The 19027-nt window shown below is 38.9% G+C and overlaps 1 protein-coding gene across 1 annotated transcript in view; it reads left to right on the top strand.

Annotated features, from left to right (window-relative positions):
* Nucleotides 1–19027, top strand: part of adamts7 (a disintegrin-like and metallopeptidase (reprolysin type) with thrombospondin type 1 motif, 7) — a 79718-nt gene that overhangs the window by 25384 nt on the left and 35307 nt on the right. The window contains exons 8-14 of the mRNA XM_084108486.1: nucleotides 101–244; nucleotides 3618–3762; nucleotides 7822–7914; nucleotides 8032–8177; nucleotides 12200–12369; nucleotides 13699–13832; nucleotides 18852–18972. Coding sequence (XP_083964612.1) covers nucleotides 101–244; nucleotides 3618–3762; nucleotides 7822–7914; nucleotides 8032–8177; nucleotides 12200–12369; nucleotides 13699–13832; nucleotides 18852–18972 — 953 coding nt within the window. The remainder of the gene's footprint in view (nucleotides 1–100; nucleotides 245–3617; nucleotides 3763–7821; nucleotides 7915–8031; nucleotides 8178–12199; nucleotides 12370–13698; nucleotides 13833–18851; nucleotides 18973–19027) is intronic.

Raw genomic sequence — 19027 nt, 5'->3', positions numbered from 1 at the left:
TACCTCTGCACTCATTTGTTTGAGCCAATGTGAAATATGTCCGAAAGCCTTCTAGCTGTTCTCTCACCCTCTCACTGTCCGATTTGCTCTTACGCCACAGCTTTGGGATTCAGCATGATGGGAACGGCAATGACTGTGAGCCCATCGGGAAAAGGCCTTTCGTCATGTCTCCACAGCTCCTGTATGGCACCTCTCCACCAAACTGGTCTCGCTGCAGTCGGCAGTACATCACACGCTTCCTCGAGTAAGAACAATCACTTTCTCTCTCCTTTTTTTAATTGTCACTTTTTATTTGCTTTAAAAAAAAAAATTATTCATAGGCATAGTAGAGAGATGGTATGGTAACACTTTATTTTACAGTGTCCTTGTTACATAATGTTACATGTACTAACCATAGTAATAACAGTAAATTATGCATAATTACACCAACTAACCCTCAACCAAACCCTAATCCTACCATAATCCTAAATACATGTAGTTAATTAATATTATTCAGTACTTAAATATATAATTACACTGTAACAATGACACCTTCAAATAAAGTGTTACCGATGTTATTTATAGTAAATGGCGAGACAGTCATGGAAACTTGGAATTACAGGGAATTTTAAAATTGGGATTTCCAAACCTGAAAAAGTAATGGAAATTTTAAAAAAACTGCAAAGTTGTGGATTTATTTGGAAGTTCTACAGTCAATATGTATTTCTAGTTATGCTAGAGTATAGCTAGAAATTGGTCTTTGTGAGTGTTATCATTATAATGTTTTTAAAACTCTTATATACTGTTAAAAACAATTTTTACAGAACAATATTGTAAAAAGGTCATAGTAAAAACATGTTACCATATATGGTGAAAACCTGTAAATGGTTTAACATCACATTATATGTAATTTTACTGTAAAATTATGTCAAATTTATGGTATTTGAAAGTATAAACTATGAATTACCATTTAATTTACTGTAAAAACACAGTAAAATTCCCTGCATTACATATCACATATGATTGCATGTTTTATAAAAAATATCAGTAATGTACATTAGTGTGTTTTTTGTTACATTGTTATTTAGTTATCGTTTATTATATCGTTGGTGTTTTGTCTTTGTGCAACGTCTATTTATGAGTATTGACTGTGTTTTATGAACAGGACACATACGATGTATTATTGTGGTGGTTTTCGGTACATTTTAAAAATGGATTTGGTAGTTAAAGTAGGTATATCAACATTACATCACTTAATGAAATATATGGTTATAAGTTGCAAAATATACAGGCATCCTGTAAAAAATAGAAACATTGTCACAGTATTTATTTATCATGGAAAGTTGTAAAAACCCAGTAGAGACGAAGGGACATGAAAGCATTCCTCCAAGTTGTGGAATGAATAACTATTTCATAAAATGGACTGATGGCTAATTTTGTCTGATGGCACAAATTGGAGTAATCATTGCACCCTTTGATGATTTTTACGCTTAAGGAAAGTTCATTGGCACAGCTTTATCAGTCTTTTACCCTCTCAACAAGCTGGTTCTGTCCTTCTTAACCTTTGCATGTGTGTGTTGCCAAAGGCATTGTGAATGGCTGAGATTTCCCAAGAAGAAGGATTCTTCTGTCTTAGTTACACTAGTTTTGTTGCCTGTCATATGGAGCACATTAGACAAGGCTTGCCTGCTGCAACTTGGCCTGAAATTAGGGGAAATGTTTAACACAACTGCCAGTGCCCAAAGACAGGATATGTTACAAAATCTAGGCCAAGCGGATACATCAGGAAATGAGAAATTAGTTTATCTTAATGCCTTTACGTTTTGATTGCTCAGGCCTACCTCTGTACCATTAGTCTATCTGTGTTTTACACTCTTGTGCAGACGAGAGCCGTTAGATAAATGTTTGGAGTGGCACAAGATGTAAAAAGCCTGAATGCACATTAAAGAAGCTTTTATTTCATCTTACTTAGACATGTTATTGCCAGATATAGAATAACAACTGATGTTTACATGCATTTTATGTACCGCCTGCTATGCTCTTATAAAGATCTCATTGATTTACATTGCAAGCAATCACAACCATCATAATTTCTGGACATGTACTGTAAATGACAACAACTGTGCCAAATTGTGTTATTTTTCTCAGTTCGGGCCTCTGAGGTGTTTTTTCCTCCTCGAGTGTGAACTCCATATTCTCAATATTTCATATGCGACTGAAAAAAAGAGTTTATGAACACTTCATTTCCCATAATATCATGACCTGTGTGTTAGATTCAGTAAATTCATCCTCTTTTCATTCCAGTTCAAATTCTACTTCTGTTAGTCTCTGTTTTTTTTAAATATGGAATGTGTTACAGGGAATTTGAGGAAAGGACCATGTGGTTTGGGAGGCTTACAGACAGATGGCATGTGTCCCGAAGGAACCTCTCCTTGTTGTCTGAACAGTTCAGTCTTTACTCAATTATTGGCTTTTAAAAGTATATTGGCAGCACCATGTCTCCAATTACCCCATGTGTCAGTTTTAGCTGTTGTGTTTTTTTCTCCTGTATTATTTGAGTTTTAGTACAAAAACTGAATTAAAGGCTTACACGCTGTCCTCTTTGACTTGAAGAGTTTTTTTTAGAAACTAAATGTTGTACCAAAATAGATTTAGTTTTTTGGCTGGAGGGTTTTCTGTAGTTGAGCTGGTTTTTCTTGTACTTTGTAGAATAGCATCTGGCAAAAATTAAACTAAAGTGATATTTAGTATCACCGGTGGAAATATTTTTTTGGTGAGCATTTTCAGCAATCTGCACTGCAAGTTTTGAGGGCTTATGTAATATTTTCAGATTGCTCAAATGGCACTCAGTCTCGTTCACTGTGAGTGAATTTTCTGTCATCTTTGCTGGACTGTGAGATGAAGAGTGTGCAAAGAAACATATTTGATCAACTGTGTGAAATTGAATAGCACATAACAGGCACAATACCAGTATAAACATGAATATCTATGGGTTCAATATGCGTCACATGACTAAACTAACATTTACACAGAGTTTTCAAATGTTTTTGGAGAGCATTTTCAAAAAGCTTAATTTTCGTTGCTAAAAACACCAAGGTCAAAACAGAGAGAAAAAAAGATGTGTTTTCAAACAAAATTGTAATAGTGTGGACAAGTCAAGTCAAGTCACCTTTATTTATATAACGCTTTTTACAATACAGATTGTTTCAAAGCAGCTTTACAGTGATAACAGGAAAATAATGCAACAAAGTTTGTTTCCAGAAGAAAATAGTGTCATAGTCCAGCTTAAGTAAGTGATGGTTCATTTTTGTTGTAAAAAAGTTATTAATTTAGTTAATTTATATATATATATATATATATAGCCGCTCTGGAGAAAACAGTGATGTCATCGTCCAGCTCAGTTCAGTTCTCATATAATGGTGTCAATGCAGACAGATCAATAATATTGTTGAATATTAAATGTCCCCAACTAAGCAAGCCAAAAGCCAAAGGCGACAAGGCCTCAAAAAAGGCCTTATTTTTTTATTTTTTAGATCGAAGCGGCTGTTCAGTAAAGATAATGTAATATTTTGGAACCTATGAAAGTACTGAAGTGAGAATGAGTTTCCTGAGGTGTGTTTGTGTGTTGTTCTCCACAGTCGAGGCTGGGGCTGGTGTCTGGATGATCCTCCCGTCAGAAACGAGCTGTCGAAGCGTTCGTCTCCCGCTGGTGTCCTGTACAGCGCCGCTCACCAGTGCAAGCTCCAGTACGGGTCAAACTCACTGCTCTGTGACGACGTAGACGTAAGATTTTCCCCTTAAACCCTCAAATACCTCCCATTCCCCCTGCAGACACATGTATGATGCCAAACTACTGAGGAAAATGGGTCAGAGGTGTACACAAGTGCAAACAGCGTTCTTAAATTATCTGTTTTTGAAGTGCAGATGGAGCGAGACGTTTTCTGCTGGGAACTGTAAAAAAAAGTAGGCTATAATGTAACCTATTAAAAATATAGTAGCGCTTCTTCTTAAGGCCCTTTCGTTCTTCGCTTAGGGGTACCGACACTGATGAGAGTGAGGTTTAGATGAATATGTGCTAACAAAATAGACGCAACAAAAATGACAGCGGTGAGAAAACAGCAGTTAAGAAAGCATCGGATCATAGCGATATGAATGCAATTCAGCACTCCTGTAAAGTCACGTTTATTTATATAAAGCACTTTATATAATAGATTGTTTAAAAGCACGCAGCTTTACAGTAATTACACATGAAAAAACTCTCAGGGCCCTATCTTGCACCCAGCGCAATTGACTTTGTACACCGATGCATGTATCATTCCTATTTTGCACCCGACGCACAGCGGACTTTTCCCTCCACAGACGCACGTCGGTAAATTAGGGAATGAACTTGCGCTCCCAGGGGCGGTTCAAAGTAAAGAGGAGGCGTGTTCCGGCGCAAACGTTCCCTGGTGCTATTTTGCAGTTTCAGAAAACAATTCCGCCACAGACCAGGAAAAACCTTGTCTAAAGTCAGTGGCGCGTTTTCAGATGCTATTTTAAGGGCGCATGCTTGGCCATAATGTAGCGTGTGCACAACACACACACACTTTGCTTCTCTCATCAACACACAGACGCAGCAGTTGACATTTTTGCAAACCATACATAATTACAAGGAAAAATATTCCACATGAGTGAAATCATTGTGGTGTCCATGAAGATGTGAAAAAATAGGGATAAATCTAGCTTACACATTTACCTAGATTATTATACGCCTGTTTAACCGAAGCTAATTTGGGTGTGTTTCTCCATCCCCATACAATGTCACTTCTCTGTGTTTTACGGCCCTGACGAGAACGTCTGTCTCCTCAGCTGTGAACCGCTCCTGGCGTGCGCCTGGCAAATCCGCCGTTATAATAGCAATCCGCCATGGAACAAGCGTGCCTGCTCTTAAAGGGAATGTGAGATGTCGCTCTGATTGGTTTATTTCACGTTATGCCCAAACCACACCTATGAGTAATGAAGCTACTTCAGACCAACACATTTTAGATTTGCGAGAGCCGCCCACAAAGTTACTTGCGTTTCACATTTGATACTTGCGTTTCAGATCGTTAAAATAGGGCCCTCAGTGTCTCTTTCAATTAGAATTAAAACTTAGATTTCTACTATCAAGCGTCTGTCCAGTGTGTTCATGTTTTTACTCGAGTCTGACCTCGACGAACTGAACAGAAGAAATGAACCGGAGAAGAGTTACACGTAAAAGAAGGCGGAGCCTCAGAGACACACCCACCTATTACATCATCACCACGGACCAATGGGAGTTTGAAGGCGTTTACCAGCCGGTTTAGTTATAAATAACTTTTCTGGAAAATTCGCTTTGGCAAGCTGTTTCGAACTACTAAATGAACCGTATTTTGGCCTGATTTTGTTCGAAATGACATCACAGCAAATTCATTCTTCGATTTTGCTTGAAAGTATACTTTACTGTGAAGCCGGAGTTCAGGTCGCGTAATTCTTGTGCATGACTTTCTTTCATCCATGTAACAGAAAAGAAGAAAAATAGTCGCACAATATGGTGACCAGCCATGCTGGTCTTCTCAACAAAGACGTCTGTTGGGATGCTGTTCTGAATTTTATCTCATTAGGGAAACTTTCCCATTAAGCAACTCATGTACTTCCAGGCCCATGGGCTTCTTAAATGTTCTCACTGTTATATTGTGAAGGATTCAACAAAAACCTCTATTAGTTCAAGTGTCTGGTAAGGCATAGACCACACACACATTTTTCCATCACAGAGGAAGTCTCAGTTACTTACATCAGTACCATCTGATTCCCAGCTGTTTTATTGGGAAAACAAAAGCACATCATTATATAGCAGGGCTTATGTTACAGCTAGAAGAACTATACTTTGTAAACTGTTTAACATAAAGAGCTCTTTACCTTGGATATTGTTCACCTACAGTAAGCTAGCTAAACAAAGAGGGGAAAAACAGCATATCTTGTTTGAATGGCATCCTGCAGAATTAAAATAGGGAAAAGGGCATCAGATTGCAGGGTTGTATGTCGGTCATGTATGTCAAGTCGCATCAGTGATGTTTTCTGCTTTCTGCTGATAGATACTAGCCATCGTTCAATTACTGTCCAAATGTCACAGACACACCGGAAGAGTTGCCACTCGCTCCTTCGGACACAGATAAAGCCAGACTTCAGTTTCCTTATCAGGGCTGTTACAGTTCAAGAAATGAAACAGAGGAAATTGCAGAGGTTTAGAAATGCAATTAATGTTTGTGTTTGGTACACAAGATTTGCCATTTCGTAAAAGTTTTGAGAACATTAATGCTCTTATAGATATTTACAGCACCAAAAAAAAGAAAAAAAAGTATTGGATTTAAATAGGAAAATTCTTAAGGGTCTATGATTGGATCATTATTGCAGTGATTATTATGTTTCTATCATGTTATATGTTTGGCAACAGTTCTTCTAACCCTAATAGGTGGAGTGTGTTGCTTTAAAACTTGTGCGTCAATTAAAAAAATGTACACATAGTGGTCAAAAATGGCATTAAATGTGTCAAGAGTGTCATAAAAATGTTAAGCTTGGGAGCACAGACTTAAGTGTGATCTTATTATAAAGATGACCCTTGGCAGATTATTGTTGCTTAAAAAGTGAAACAAAAAAAGCTATAGAGGTTTAAGTTTATGAAAATGATTTATGAACAATATTTTATATAAAATATATATTTTATGAAACATGTTGAACTGCTAGAAAACTCCTAGAAAATCAAAGCCATACATTTAAACAAATTTGAGGTTGATATCTCAAAAAATTTGCTTTCAGTAAGATTTTGTTTGGGTGCAGTACCAAATTTTCCCGTTTAGATGCTATAAAATTATTATTTTTTTAAAAACTGAAAAAGACAAAAATGTCCATAAGGTTAATTTCTTAAACAACCATGTATGAAGACACATCATGGCCATATTCTAGGATGATAATGTCAAGATTCATCAGGCTCAAACTGTGAAAGAATGGTTGTGAGGAGCATGAAGAGTCATTTCCACACATGAATCGGCTCCTTAAATTCATTGAGAGTCTTTGGGATGTTCTGGAGGTGTCTTTACAGAGTGCTGGACTCTTGCATTGACAATACAAGATCTTGAACAAAAACTGATGCACCTCTTGATGGAGATTACATCACAACATTTATTTCCATCAAGAGGTGCATCCATTTTTGGTCAAGATCTTGTATTGTCAATGCAAGAGTCAAGCGCTCTGTAATTATACGGTTCCATAATATAACAGATATATTAAAAAGCACATTAAAAATGCAATCTACACAGCCAATGACATCTAAAGTATTTTAATATTTTGGACAGAATTTAAAATAAAAAAGCTATTTTTTTTTTTACATTTATAGTAAGTTTTTTTGTCTTTTAAATATTACTAATATTTGAAAAATAATTGTCTATCAAATACATTTCCTCAAACGTCAGTGTTTCTCATTCATACTTTTTTATTTTATTATAAATGTGTGAGTAAATTGAGTAATTTTAATGTAAAATTAACTTTCCCGAAAACTTTGACAAACACCCGATTTGATAGTTAACACTATTATATAATGACAGTTAAAAATATTGGATAATTTGCACTTTTAACGATCTCCGATATTTTGAATTTGGACTGCAGTACCTATTTCCAGATTCCAGAATAATTGTATCTCGGCCAAATATTGTCCTATCCTAACAAACCATACATCAGTGGAAAGCTTATTTATACAGCTTTCAGCTTTCAGAACCATGTGACTGGTTTTGTGGTCCAGGGTCACATATTGTAAATGATTGAAACCCTTGAAATGACTGCCCCCTTCAGAATATGTGCAGCACCCTGTGGTGTACCGTGGGCTCGACCTGCCACTCCAGGCTGGACGGTGCCGTGGATGGGACCAAGTGTGGAGAGGACAAGGCAAGCCGGGATTTCTGTGGGATTTTCATTTCCCTGCATGCAGTTCACCTGCTAGTTCTCATTCCCAGTTCCTTGTACTCTGACTAACTGAAGATCTTGGATGTTTGTTTTTGTCAGTGGTGTTTTGACGGGGAGTGTGTGGTGATGGGTTCCCAGCCTGAAAGCGTGAATGGAGGCTGGGATTCGTGGAGCAACTGGTCCGAGTGCACCAGGACCTGCGGCACGGGCGTTCAAAATGCCCAGAGGGACTGTGTCAACCCAGTGTGAGTTTCCTGGTTTCCTCTGTTTCCAGTTTCAGAAAGAAAAAAAGAAAAGAAAAAAAAAAACACATACACGTTTGTTTTGCTATACTTGTGAGGACATTCCATAGGCGTAATGGTCTTTATACTGTCCAAACTGTAATTCTCTCCTCTTACTAATCCTACCCCTAAACCTACCCATCACACACACACACACACACACACACTAACCCTACCCCTAAACCTACCCATCACACACACACACACACACACACACACACACACACACACACTAACCCTACCCCTAAACCTACCCATCACACACACACACACACACACACACACTAACCCTACCCCTACCCCTACCCCTAAACCTACCCATCACACACACCTAACCCTAACCTTAACCCACACACACACACACACTAACCCTACCCCTACCCCTAAACCTACCCATCACACTCACACACACACACACACACACACACTTACACACACACACACACACATACACATACACACACCACCCCGACCCCTAAACCTGCCCATCACACACACACACACACACACACACACACTAACCCTACCCCTAAATCTACCCATCACACACACACACACACACACACACAGCCATGTTTATGTGATTTGTGAGGACATTCCATACACACACACACACACACACACACACTAACCCGACCCCTAAACCTGCCCATCACACACACACACACACACTAACCCTACCCCTAAATCTACCCATCACACACACACACACACACACACACACACACACACACACACTAACCCTACCCCTAAATCTACCCATCACACACACACACACACACACACACACACACACACACACTAACCCGACCCCTAAACCTGCCCATCACACACACACACACACACACACACTAACCCGACCCCTAAACCTGCCCATCACACACACACACACACATACACACACACTAACCCGACCCCTAAACCTACCCATCACAAACAGTGAGTTTCCTGGTTCCTCTGTTTCCAGTTTCAGAAAAAAAAAATTTATGACACACACACACACACACGCACAGACAGACAGACAGACACACACGTTCTAAATGGGGACATTCCATAGACGTAATTGTTTTTATACTGTACAAACTGTATATTCTCTCCCCTTACACTAACCCTAACCATCACACAAAACTTTCTGCATTTTTACATTTAAAAAAAATAATTAATTACATAATTTTTATACCAGATTTACAACTGAGGACATCCTTAAAGGGAGGTTTTTGGAGATTTTGTCAGGTTTTGGTCACTTCTGGGTACAAATATTGTCATATATATATACACACACACACACAAACACACACACACACACACACATACACACAATTTGTTTTCACTCACTTTACTGTGATAAACCACAAGCCATGGGAGTAGCTATTTTTATCATTGATTGTCTGGGAAAAGGCTAGCATGTTTATGGTCGACAGGGAAATGATTGCACTTATTTCTCACCAGAATGTCAGCAGAATGTTTGAGTGTGTGTTTATTTTGTAGACATCAATTTTGTAAGCCTTTATATATAATGCATTATAAGCATATTTTAATGCATTAGTTATACCTTGGGTAACACTTTTTTTTTTCTTTTTTTTTTTTACATTGACCTTACATGTAGTTACAATAGTAATAACTTTAAATTACACATAATTATATGCAACTAACCCTAAACCACACCATTATCCTAACACTAACCCTGTAGTAAGTACATGTAGTTGATTACTATTATAAATGTATAATTACATTGTAACAAGGACACCATAAAATAAAGAGTTACTGTCTAATTATACATTTTAGTACTGAGTAATAATCAACTACTATAGGGTTAGGATTAGGATTAGTTGCATGCATTTATGCATAATGTAACTACACGTAACGTGTAACAAGGACACTGAAATAAAGTGTTCCCAAATAAAGTGTAACCGGTTACACTTTATTTTAAGCTATCTTTGTTACTGTAATTATACATTTAAGAGCTGAGTAATATTAATTAACTGCATGTACTGTACTATAGGGTTAGGCTTTGGGTTTGGTTTGGTTTAGTTGCATGTAATTATGCACAAGTTATAGTTATGATTACTATAGTAACTACATGTAACGTGTAACAATGACACTGTCAAAATAAAGTGTTACCATGTACCCTAAGCCTTGTAATGCATTGTATTGTCTCATGAGTAATTGTAACCACAGTTATAATACATTACAATACTTATGTTATGCCTTTAAAAAGTATAATGCATTAAAATATGACAAACAACCAATTTCAGATGTAATAAGGAATCTGCAAATAATATAACGCATTTTAGTGTTGGTTACAAATATATAATGCATTATATTGTGCATTACAGTGCTATGCATAAGTTTAGACACCCACGCTAAAGTTGACTAAAAAGAGGAATAAAAAATCATCTTTTGGAAATTGAACTTAATGCCTTAATTAAAAAAAATAGGAAAAATCCAACCTTTAAGGACACCAATTTTCTTTGTGAATGAATAATGTATCGTAAATAAATAAATATTCTTCCTTAAAATACAGGGTGCATAAGTCTGGACACCCCTATGTTAAATTCCCATAGAGGCAGGCAGATTTTTATTTTTAAAGGCCAGCTACTTCATGGATCCAGGATACTATGCATCCCGATAAAGTTCCCTTGGCCTTTGGAATTAAAATAGCCCCACATCATCACATAGCCTTCACCATACCTAGAGATTGGCATGGAGTACTTTCCATAAGATCATCTCTCAATGCAAATCAAACCAGCTATTAGGCTAACTGAAATAAAACCATGCCAATCTCTAGGTATGGTGAAGGCTATGTGATGATGTGGGGCTATTTTAATTCCAAAGGCCAAGGGAACTTTATCAGGATGCATTATTCATTCACAAAGAAAATTGGTGTCCTTAAAGGTTGGATTTTTCCTAATTTTTTTAATTAAGGCATTAAGTTCAATTTCCAAAAGATGATTTTTTATTCCTCTTTTTAGTCAACTTTAGCATGGGTGTCTAAACTTATGCATAGCACTGTATGAATATCTTTATAATGCATTATACATAAAGGCTTTAAGTAAAGTGTTACCATAAGTATTGTCATATTTATCATGTATAACCTCAGTCATCCTCAATGGCCTTTATGTGTCTCTGTGGTTCTGATACATTTTTAAATGATGGAAAATTGTGAATACATACAATATTGGAGAGCATCGCTAGACCAATAAAAAAAAGTCACTGTCTCTGGTCCACATGTGCAGAGTTTGTGAAGTATAATAATTTCATTGTATTTGGCTTAGCTTGCAGTTCTCTATTCTGGCAGATGGTTTGCACCCGAAGCAAGTTTTTAAAGATGGAAATGGTTATAGAAACAGGCTGTGACCCACTTGTGAATGCATCTCTAAGATGTTGTAATTGATGGAAAGCATGTGCAACATCTGCATCAGATTTCAGAAGAACTTTTCAAGGATGTGGGAAAAAGATATACTACTTCCCTGTACTTCTTATAACAATTATCTTCCATTAAAGAGAAAAAAAAAACTTAACAGTTTGATTTTATGCTAAAATGATAAGCTTTAAGATGTTTGTTTGAGTCGCCCACCATTATGTGACTTGGCACAAGCACCAATCATTGTCTTGGATTGTATGCACAAAAATAGCTACAATTTTCTTCAAATATCTTCTGTCTCATAGAAAAATTAAATATTTTAGTTCAACTATTCCTTTAAAACCCACTTTGAATATCCTTGCAACCACCCAGAACACACACGCAATCATGCCAGCGAGTTTTGCACAGGCATCACTCATATTTTATTCAGAAAAATGTTTTTAATTGCGTTTAGAGCCAATGGCTGCTTTGACAAGGTGATCTAGACATTTTATACCAATTTCAAGCTTTTTGACCAGCCTATATTTGTCTTTTTTGTGTGTGTGTGTGAATGTTTCTACAAATAACAAGTGATTTTGAATGACCTAATGACGTTTTGAATGTTTCATGCTTTTATTTTTAGACCCAAGTATGGCGGTAAATACTGTCTCGGAGAGCGCCGCAGATATCGAACCTGTAACTATGACCCCTGCCCTGCGGACCAGCCCAGCTTCAGATACATCCAGTGCACCCGCTTTAACACAGTCCCTTATAAGGGGAAGTTTTATAAATGGACGCATGTGAATAACAGAGGTGAGTATTATGCCACTACATAGAGCTGCACAATTAATCGTTAAAAGCTTGAGATCTCGATTCAAATACCCACGTGATCTCATACCTAAATGACAACGATTCTCCTGTCTATTAACTCATTTTTTTTGATCATTTTCACAAAAGTTTCATGGCCCCCAGAATGTTTGTTGTATGAGTATTTGAACATGCATTATGTTAAAAGAAAGAACAGACCCTCTATAAAAAAATCTATTAAAAAAAGGCTTTATTCTAACTTCATGCATTCTTTTTTATCAACACTTGAACGTGGGAGAGTTTCATTAAAAAAAAGCAACATTTTCAGCAAAAAGCTGAGAAAATCACGCTGGGATTCAGAACGATGATCAAAACACAGATGGAGTCGATCGAGTCCATCAACACCTCAAATCTTTACAGTCCTACAGCTCGTCCTGGGTCAACGTTTCATTCAGTAATATTAGGCAGTTTTGATTTATATGCCTTTTAATGTTGATGATCGCGCTATTTTACATAGTATGCATATGATTGCAAATGAGATCGCTCGTTTCAGCATATTCTTCACATGTGTTTTAATCAGGATATTCAGTACTCTTAGAAGAGAATAGCACCCCCTACCGTCTAACAGTGAAAACACAATGGCGGTGAAGCGTTTTCTTACAAATGCTGAAAATTTCCGTCAATGGTGAGGAAAGAGTTAAACCTATGACAAAATCACACTGATTCAGATCTGTGTTGGCTCTGACGCTGATCCAGAGAGAGAAGTTGTCATGTATAGGTATTGAAACAGCTTCACACAGTCTTTTCAATATCAATATTATAAAAGTTTATAGTTCACTGATGTCTACGGAAGCAATCAAAATAGAGGAAATCACCTTTTGACAGTAACATGGCACTTCAAATAACGATTGTATCGATTACATTGTTACACCAGTAGGTGGCGACAAGTGACTGTTAAAAAATGTATTTGTCATTGAATCATTCATTCATTCATTCAAAAAAAACGCTGATTATTCCAGTAATGAAATGAGTGAATAATTCATTCAACCTGATTTTTAAAAATGATTCATTCAGATTAATTAATTAATAACATTTTAAATGGACTGCAGGATTAAAAAAGTTTATCAGAACCTCTAGTAAATTGCATGTTATTTTGTTTAGTGGTCTGTTCAGAATCGTGTTCTCTATTTTAAACAAAAAATCGTTAATCTTAATTTATCCAGAATCGTGCAGCTCTAGCACTTCATATGTAGTGTGCTGGGGTGATAATGAGAAATTTTGTTGCAGCTCTCTTTAAATAGATGTCATGCAAAGGCTACGTTTGTGTAATTTCAGTCGATCCGTGCGAGCTGCACTGCAGACCCGTGAACGAGCACTTCTCGGAGCGGATGCTAGACACGGTTGTGGACGGGACGCAGTGCTATGAGGGCAGTCAGAGCCGCGACATATGCGTGAATGGCATTTGCAAGGTTGGTAATGGCTTTGACATCTTTGCTCAGTCTCAGACTGTCCTTGTAAATTACTACTTGTCATTTTCATCGCATGCCATTGACAGTCTTGTCAGCTTAAGTATCAATCAACTGTGAAATGTTATAACACAAGAGCCACAAATAAATATCTGTCCTTGTACGACCCCAGGCTGAAATTCATGCATGGTATTGCTGAATACAGAAGAGGAAGCTTGTTTTTGTTACAGTTCTGCTTCTACAGAGCCCTTTTTCACAATATACATTTAAATATTTAGCAGACTACAAATATATGTTTCACTGAACCAACCATAGCCTTATTATACTGCTATAGACAGTACAATTGTGGAGATTTTTTTTGAAGAGAATCTCTTCAGAAGAGAGCTATTTCACTTACGTTTGTCATCTAGCAGAAGATAAAACATGAGAAAACCTGAACACTGGAAACTTGGTTATTACGTCAAGGCATGAACGCACCTATAATAATCCTTTCAGTTATAATTTGATGATGTGATCAGATACACATTGTAATGTGTAAAACTATAAAGTTTACGCTATTCTTCTCCCAGTTCACCAGAGAGTGTGTATCCGATTGGAATCTGATGTAGATTATTTACTGTTCACACTGTGTATCTCAACAGTTCAGATCTGATTTGTGTTTCCCGTGGCGCTCTTTCTGTGTCACCATTGTATTGTAATTTTCTGCTCGACCAGCTCAACAATACAACCTTGTTTCTGCAGCAACATTCAGCAAGTTTTCTATAACAACGTCTGCCATGTTAACATTTTACGTGGTGTGAGAAAGTGACATAAACCACACGAAATCCGATTAGAGCGGTCAAACTGAAATAGGATTTCAAACAATATATAAATATGTAGCTCAGAATGGATTTGTATGTGATATTTTTTTATTTTTTTATTTTTTTGCCATTCACATTTTCTAAATATGATCGGATTCAAATTGGATTTGTAAAAAAATTGAAATTCCATTTCGAAAGGGAATTCGCACTGCGTCAATGATGCTTTGGGGAATGCCTCCATGTGAACCGGTGTCTGAAACGCTTATCTAATCAAGTGTTGACATCACTACTACTGCGACCCGGAAGTATATAAGGGGAGCCTGGAGAACATGTCAACATCTTTTCGTCTTCAGGGACTGTTTTGTTTGTACGCTTCAACCTGAAACTTCAAAAAGGTAATCATGGCTTGTGAAAAACGCTTCAGGAACTGTGTGCATCCGTGCAAGATATTTGATACTTGATGACACACAACTTGTGCGTTTATTGTTTGGGCTCAGAGCACGCACGATCAGTTCCTGAGGGATCTGCTTGTGCCATTGTGAGTGTTTCCCTTGAGAAAACTCCACTCTCGTCTGCCCTCTTCTCGAGGGAAGAGGGTTAGACATCTGTACCAGGCGGTTTGGGACCTGCTCGCGCTGAGGCAGAGCGGAGACTGGAATCGTGGGGTTATTCAGAGGAAGCTCGCTGAGGAGCTTGAGAGAATTGTTAATCTCTCACGCCCCTCGGAGACTCGCGAGAGTGAGCTGCAGGATGAGGATGTGTTATCACTAACATCCTCTGATCCAGCAGCGAGTGCTCTGCTGTATATAAAAACAACAGCCCAAGAGAGCAGGAAATGGCTGATGAGGGTGAAGAGGATTTACAACCCAAACCCTCACAGCCAACCCTGCCCGGCGTATGTTAAGCTGTTGAGTGTTACGCGCTTCAGCGAGGCTTCAGCTGTCTTTGGAGCAAGTGAGGGAAGAGACTGCTCGTGGCAGACTTGATGAACGGTTATCTCACGGATGGAGAGGCATCGACACTAAGTGCTCCGGCCCTGCCTTTTAAGCCACCAAAATACGACAGCATGCATAAATGACAGGGCATACACGGTGGCGAGTCTGGCTGATGATGCCTTGTACACAATGGCGGTGTTGCAAGCATACCAGGCTGATCTGCTGACAGATTTGAAGCATTTAAATCTCTCACCCCAAGCGCTTCTTGCATCAGCCCTGAGGCTGGACCTATTATGAGTTATTCCTTAACCCTTCTGTAGATCTGGCGTCAGGTTTTGTAGTAAGTGCGCTCTTTCGTGCTCTTATGGTGATAGGCCTCCATTTTGTGAATGTCGTTTAGGCCATCGCTCTATGGGCAGCAGTTTGAGCTCTGTAGGTCTCCTCCCTTTACTACAGTTTTTTAGTAAGTTTGAATAATAGTCCACGGTTCCCTGTTAGAAAGTATTAAGAGGGTGTTAAATAGATAGGATGGTGAATTAGGGCCCTGAAGTTCCCATATACTGTATATGTAGGCTATGCATACCCTCCCCATAGGCCTCCTCTTATGTTAGAGTCGTCAGGCTTATATAGCGGGTAGTGCCAATCTGTAGTTGTGAACAGGTTGGCTTTATTATATGGAAAATTCTCTAGTGAGGCCACCGTTCATCTGAGCATCAAACAGACATTCTGTGTGAGATGGCTTCCTCCCTAGCGGGAGTTTAGGCCACCGCTCTTTCAAGCTCCAGATAGAACTACAGAGTCAAGCATTTGGCCCTCGTCGGGTAACCTTGATAGCCACCTTAGACTAGAGCAGAAGGTCTCCTCTCACTTTGAGAGTTTTTTTGAGATTATAGCTCTGAACTTCAGTCGTATAACATTCAGTCAAATATCCCTCACAGAGCCACCTCGAAATCTGGCTTAGGCTTAGTAACTAGGAAAATGGTGGCGGTCTTACTACAAGAGTCGTCTAGCCAAGGCCCGCCTTTTGCACTAGGTGTAAAAATGCTAGTGGTGGTACAGGGTACACAATGTATAAAAAGCCTTCCATGCAGATGTCTCATGGGCATTTGTCAGGCCTTTCAATCTAGAAAGAAAGAAGCAGTATGCTCAGGCCTCCACCCTTTAGAGATGAGTTCTGTAGCTAGTTTATCCAGCTAGGCCTTAAAACTGTTTTTTTTCACTGAGCCCCTTAAATAAAAGAATTCAAGTCATAAGGTTGAATGTCGTTGGTCAGTTTTTGACGCCCACGACATTCAAAGCTATAGGCCTTATAGTAGGCCTCCACGATAGTCCGGTAGCGTAAGACTGTACTCCACTTGCTTTAAAGGGTTAATAGCACTTCTGCTGAGTACACTGCCTATTGGCAGTGTGAACCTTAGAGCTGGAGGCGCTCCCCTTATTAGGGTCCCTTTCAGAGTGCCCAGCCTCCACAGGGCTCTGAAGCACTGTGTAGATCCAGGATCGAGTAGAGTCACTCCCCACGTTTGCAAGGGTTAGAAAGCGCTATACTGAGTTCTACTCTCCAGGATGCCCGTCTCTATGATCCGGTCTGTGAGTGATTACTGCCACTATCTGCAGTCCTCCCTATTGGATGCCTCCACAAGTAAGGCAAGTAAGGTTAGAGACTCTGTTTAGAAAGCCTTAGCACTGCCCGGGCTGATGTCCGTGAAAGTCGAAGCTGTAGGCCTTACAGTAGACCTCCTCGATAATCCGGTAGCGTAAGATTGTACTCCCCTTGCTTTAAAGGGTGGACAGCACTTCTGCTGAGTACACTGCCTGTGGGCAATGTTAAATAAGTATAACCAGGCCCACAGAGATGTCTGTGAGAGCACCTGGCTTCTGTGGCTAGCTCTGCTAACAGTCCCGCTATCAAGTAGTTAGGCCTTTAAAGGCCCCCTTGAAGGCGGCCCCCCAACAAGTTGGATGCTTAGCATTGCAAAGGCATTAAGTATCACGTTGCAGGCTCCCATGAAGCCTCCCTTTTTCTAGCCCAGAGCCTGGTCAATTCTTATCAGGTTTGAGCATAGTATTCCAGAATCTATCTGAGGATCGTTCTGTATGAATACTTAGCTCCCTAAGTCTGGTCGGAATGTCGAAGGACTCTCACGAGACCTCCTTGTTAGATCAGCCCTAGGGAAGCCCATAGGGAAAACTGTCACTGACAACCTGTATGTGACCCAAAGGGGAAGTGTTTTGGCATTTCAGTGAAACTGCCATCATTGACGTTTTTGTCACAGCCATAATTTGGCATGCACTCCCCTCAGCATGGCGGCGTTAGTATATCGTTCCCCAAAGCGTCATCAACGCAGTGCGAGTTCCCTTTCGAAAGGGTACATCTCAGGTTACAACTGTAACCTTTGATCCCTGAGAACAGGAAACGAGACACTGCGTCTTTCACCATGCCTCGGGGATGCCTGCTGAACAGTCCCTTCAGACGAAAAGATGTTGACATGTTCTCCTTATATACTTCCGGGTCGCACTAGTAGTGATGTCATAGGTTGTCGCTGGCCAATAGGATTGCCGTGATTAGATAAGCGTTTCAGACACCGGTTCACGCGGAGGCGTTCCCCAAAGTGTCATCGACTCAGTGTGAATTTCCTTGTTCTTTGGGAACAAAGTTACAGTCGTAACCTGAGACGATTTGGACTAACAGTCTGAACGAGGCTATAGATGGTGGATTCTTTTGACTTGGACAAGTAAGTAAACATTTGCAACCATCCAGTAGATTAATCACTAAAAGATCGTGATCTAATTCAGATCTAATTCAGATCTGTGTTGGCGCTGCTGTCCTTACGACACTGATGTCTACAGTAGCGTTCAAAATAGAGAAAATCACTTTTTGAGCGTAATTGCGCTTCAAATAAAGATTGTATCAATTACATAATTTCACCAGTAGGTGGCGACAAGTGACTGTTAAAACAATTTAAATTGTTCAGATTAATTAATTAAACATTTTAAATAGACTGCAGCAATCAACATTTTGTCAGAACCTCTAGTAAATTACGTTATTTTGTTTCGTTGCCTGTTTAGAATCGTGATCTCTATTTTAAACCAAAAAATTGTGATTTCTTAATTTTTCCAGAAATGTACCATCCAGAATAACCTAACAACCGCCTAGCAACACCCTGGCAACCACTCAGAACACCCAATCATTATAACAAACAGCATTGAGGATCATACAAACAACAAACTCATGCACCTGTTAAAATGAAATGTATTTTTTTATCTTTTATATGATTGTGTCACAGTACATAGGCTGTGATTATGAAATCGACTCGGATGCCGTTGAGGATCAATGTGGGGTTTGCCATGGAAATGGATCTACATGCGAGACAGTGAGAAAGACGTTTGAGGACAGCGAAGGGCTTGGTTTGTAAAATGAGTTTCTGTTTATATTTTACTGAAAGTAGCATTCATGTCATAA

Source organism: Abramis brama, assembly GCF_963993115.1.
Source record: "Abramis brama genome assembly, chromosome: 3".
In the NCBI taxonomy this organism is placed as follows: Eukaryota; Metazoa; Chordata; class Actinopteri; order Cypriniformes; family Leuciscidae; genus Abramis; species Abramis brama.
The sequence above is the reverse complement of the archived record's forward strand: the minus strand, read 5'-3'. Positions and strand labels throughout refer to the sequence as shown.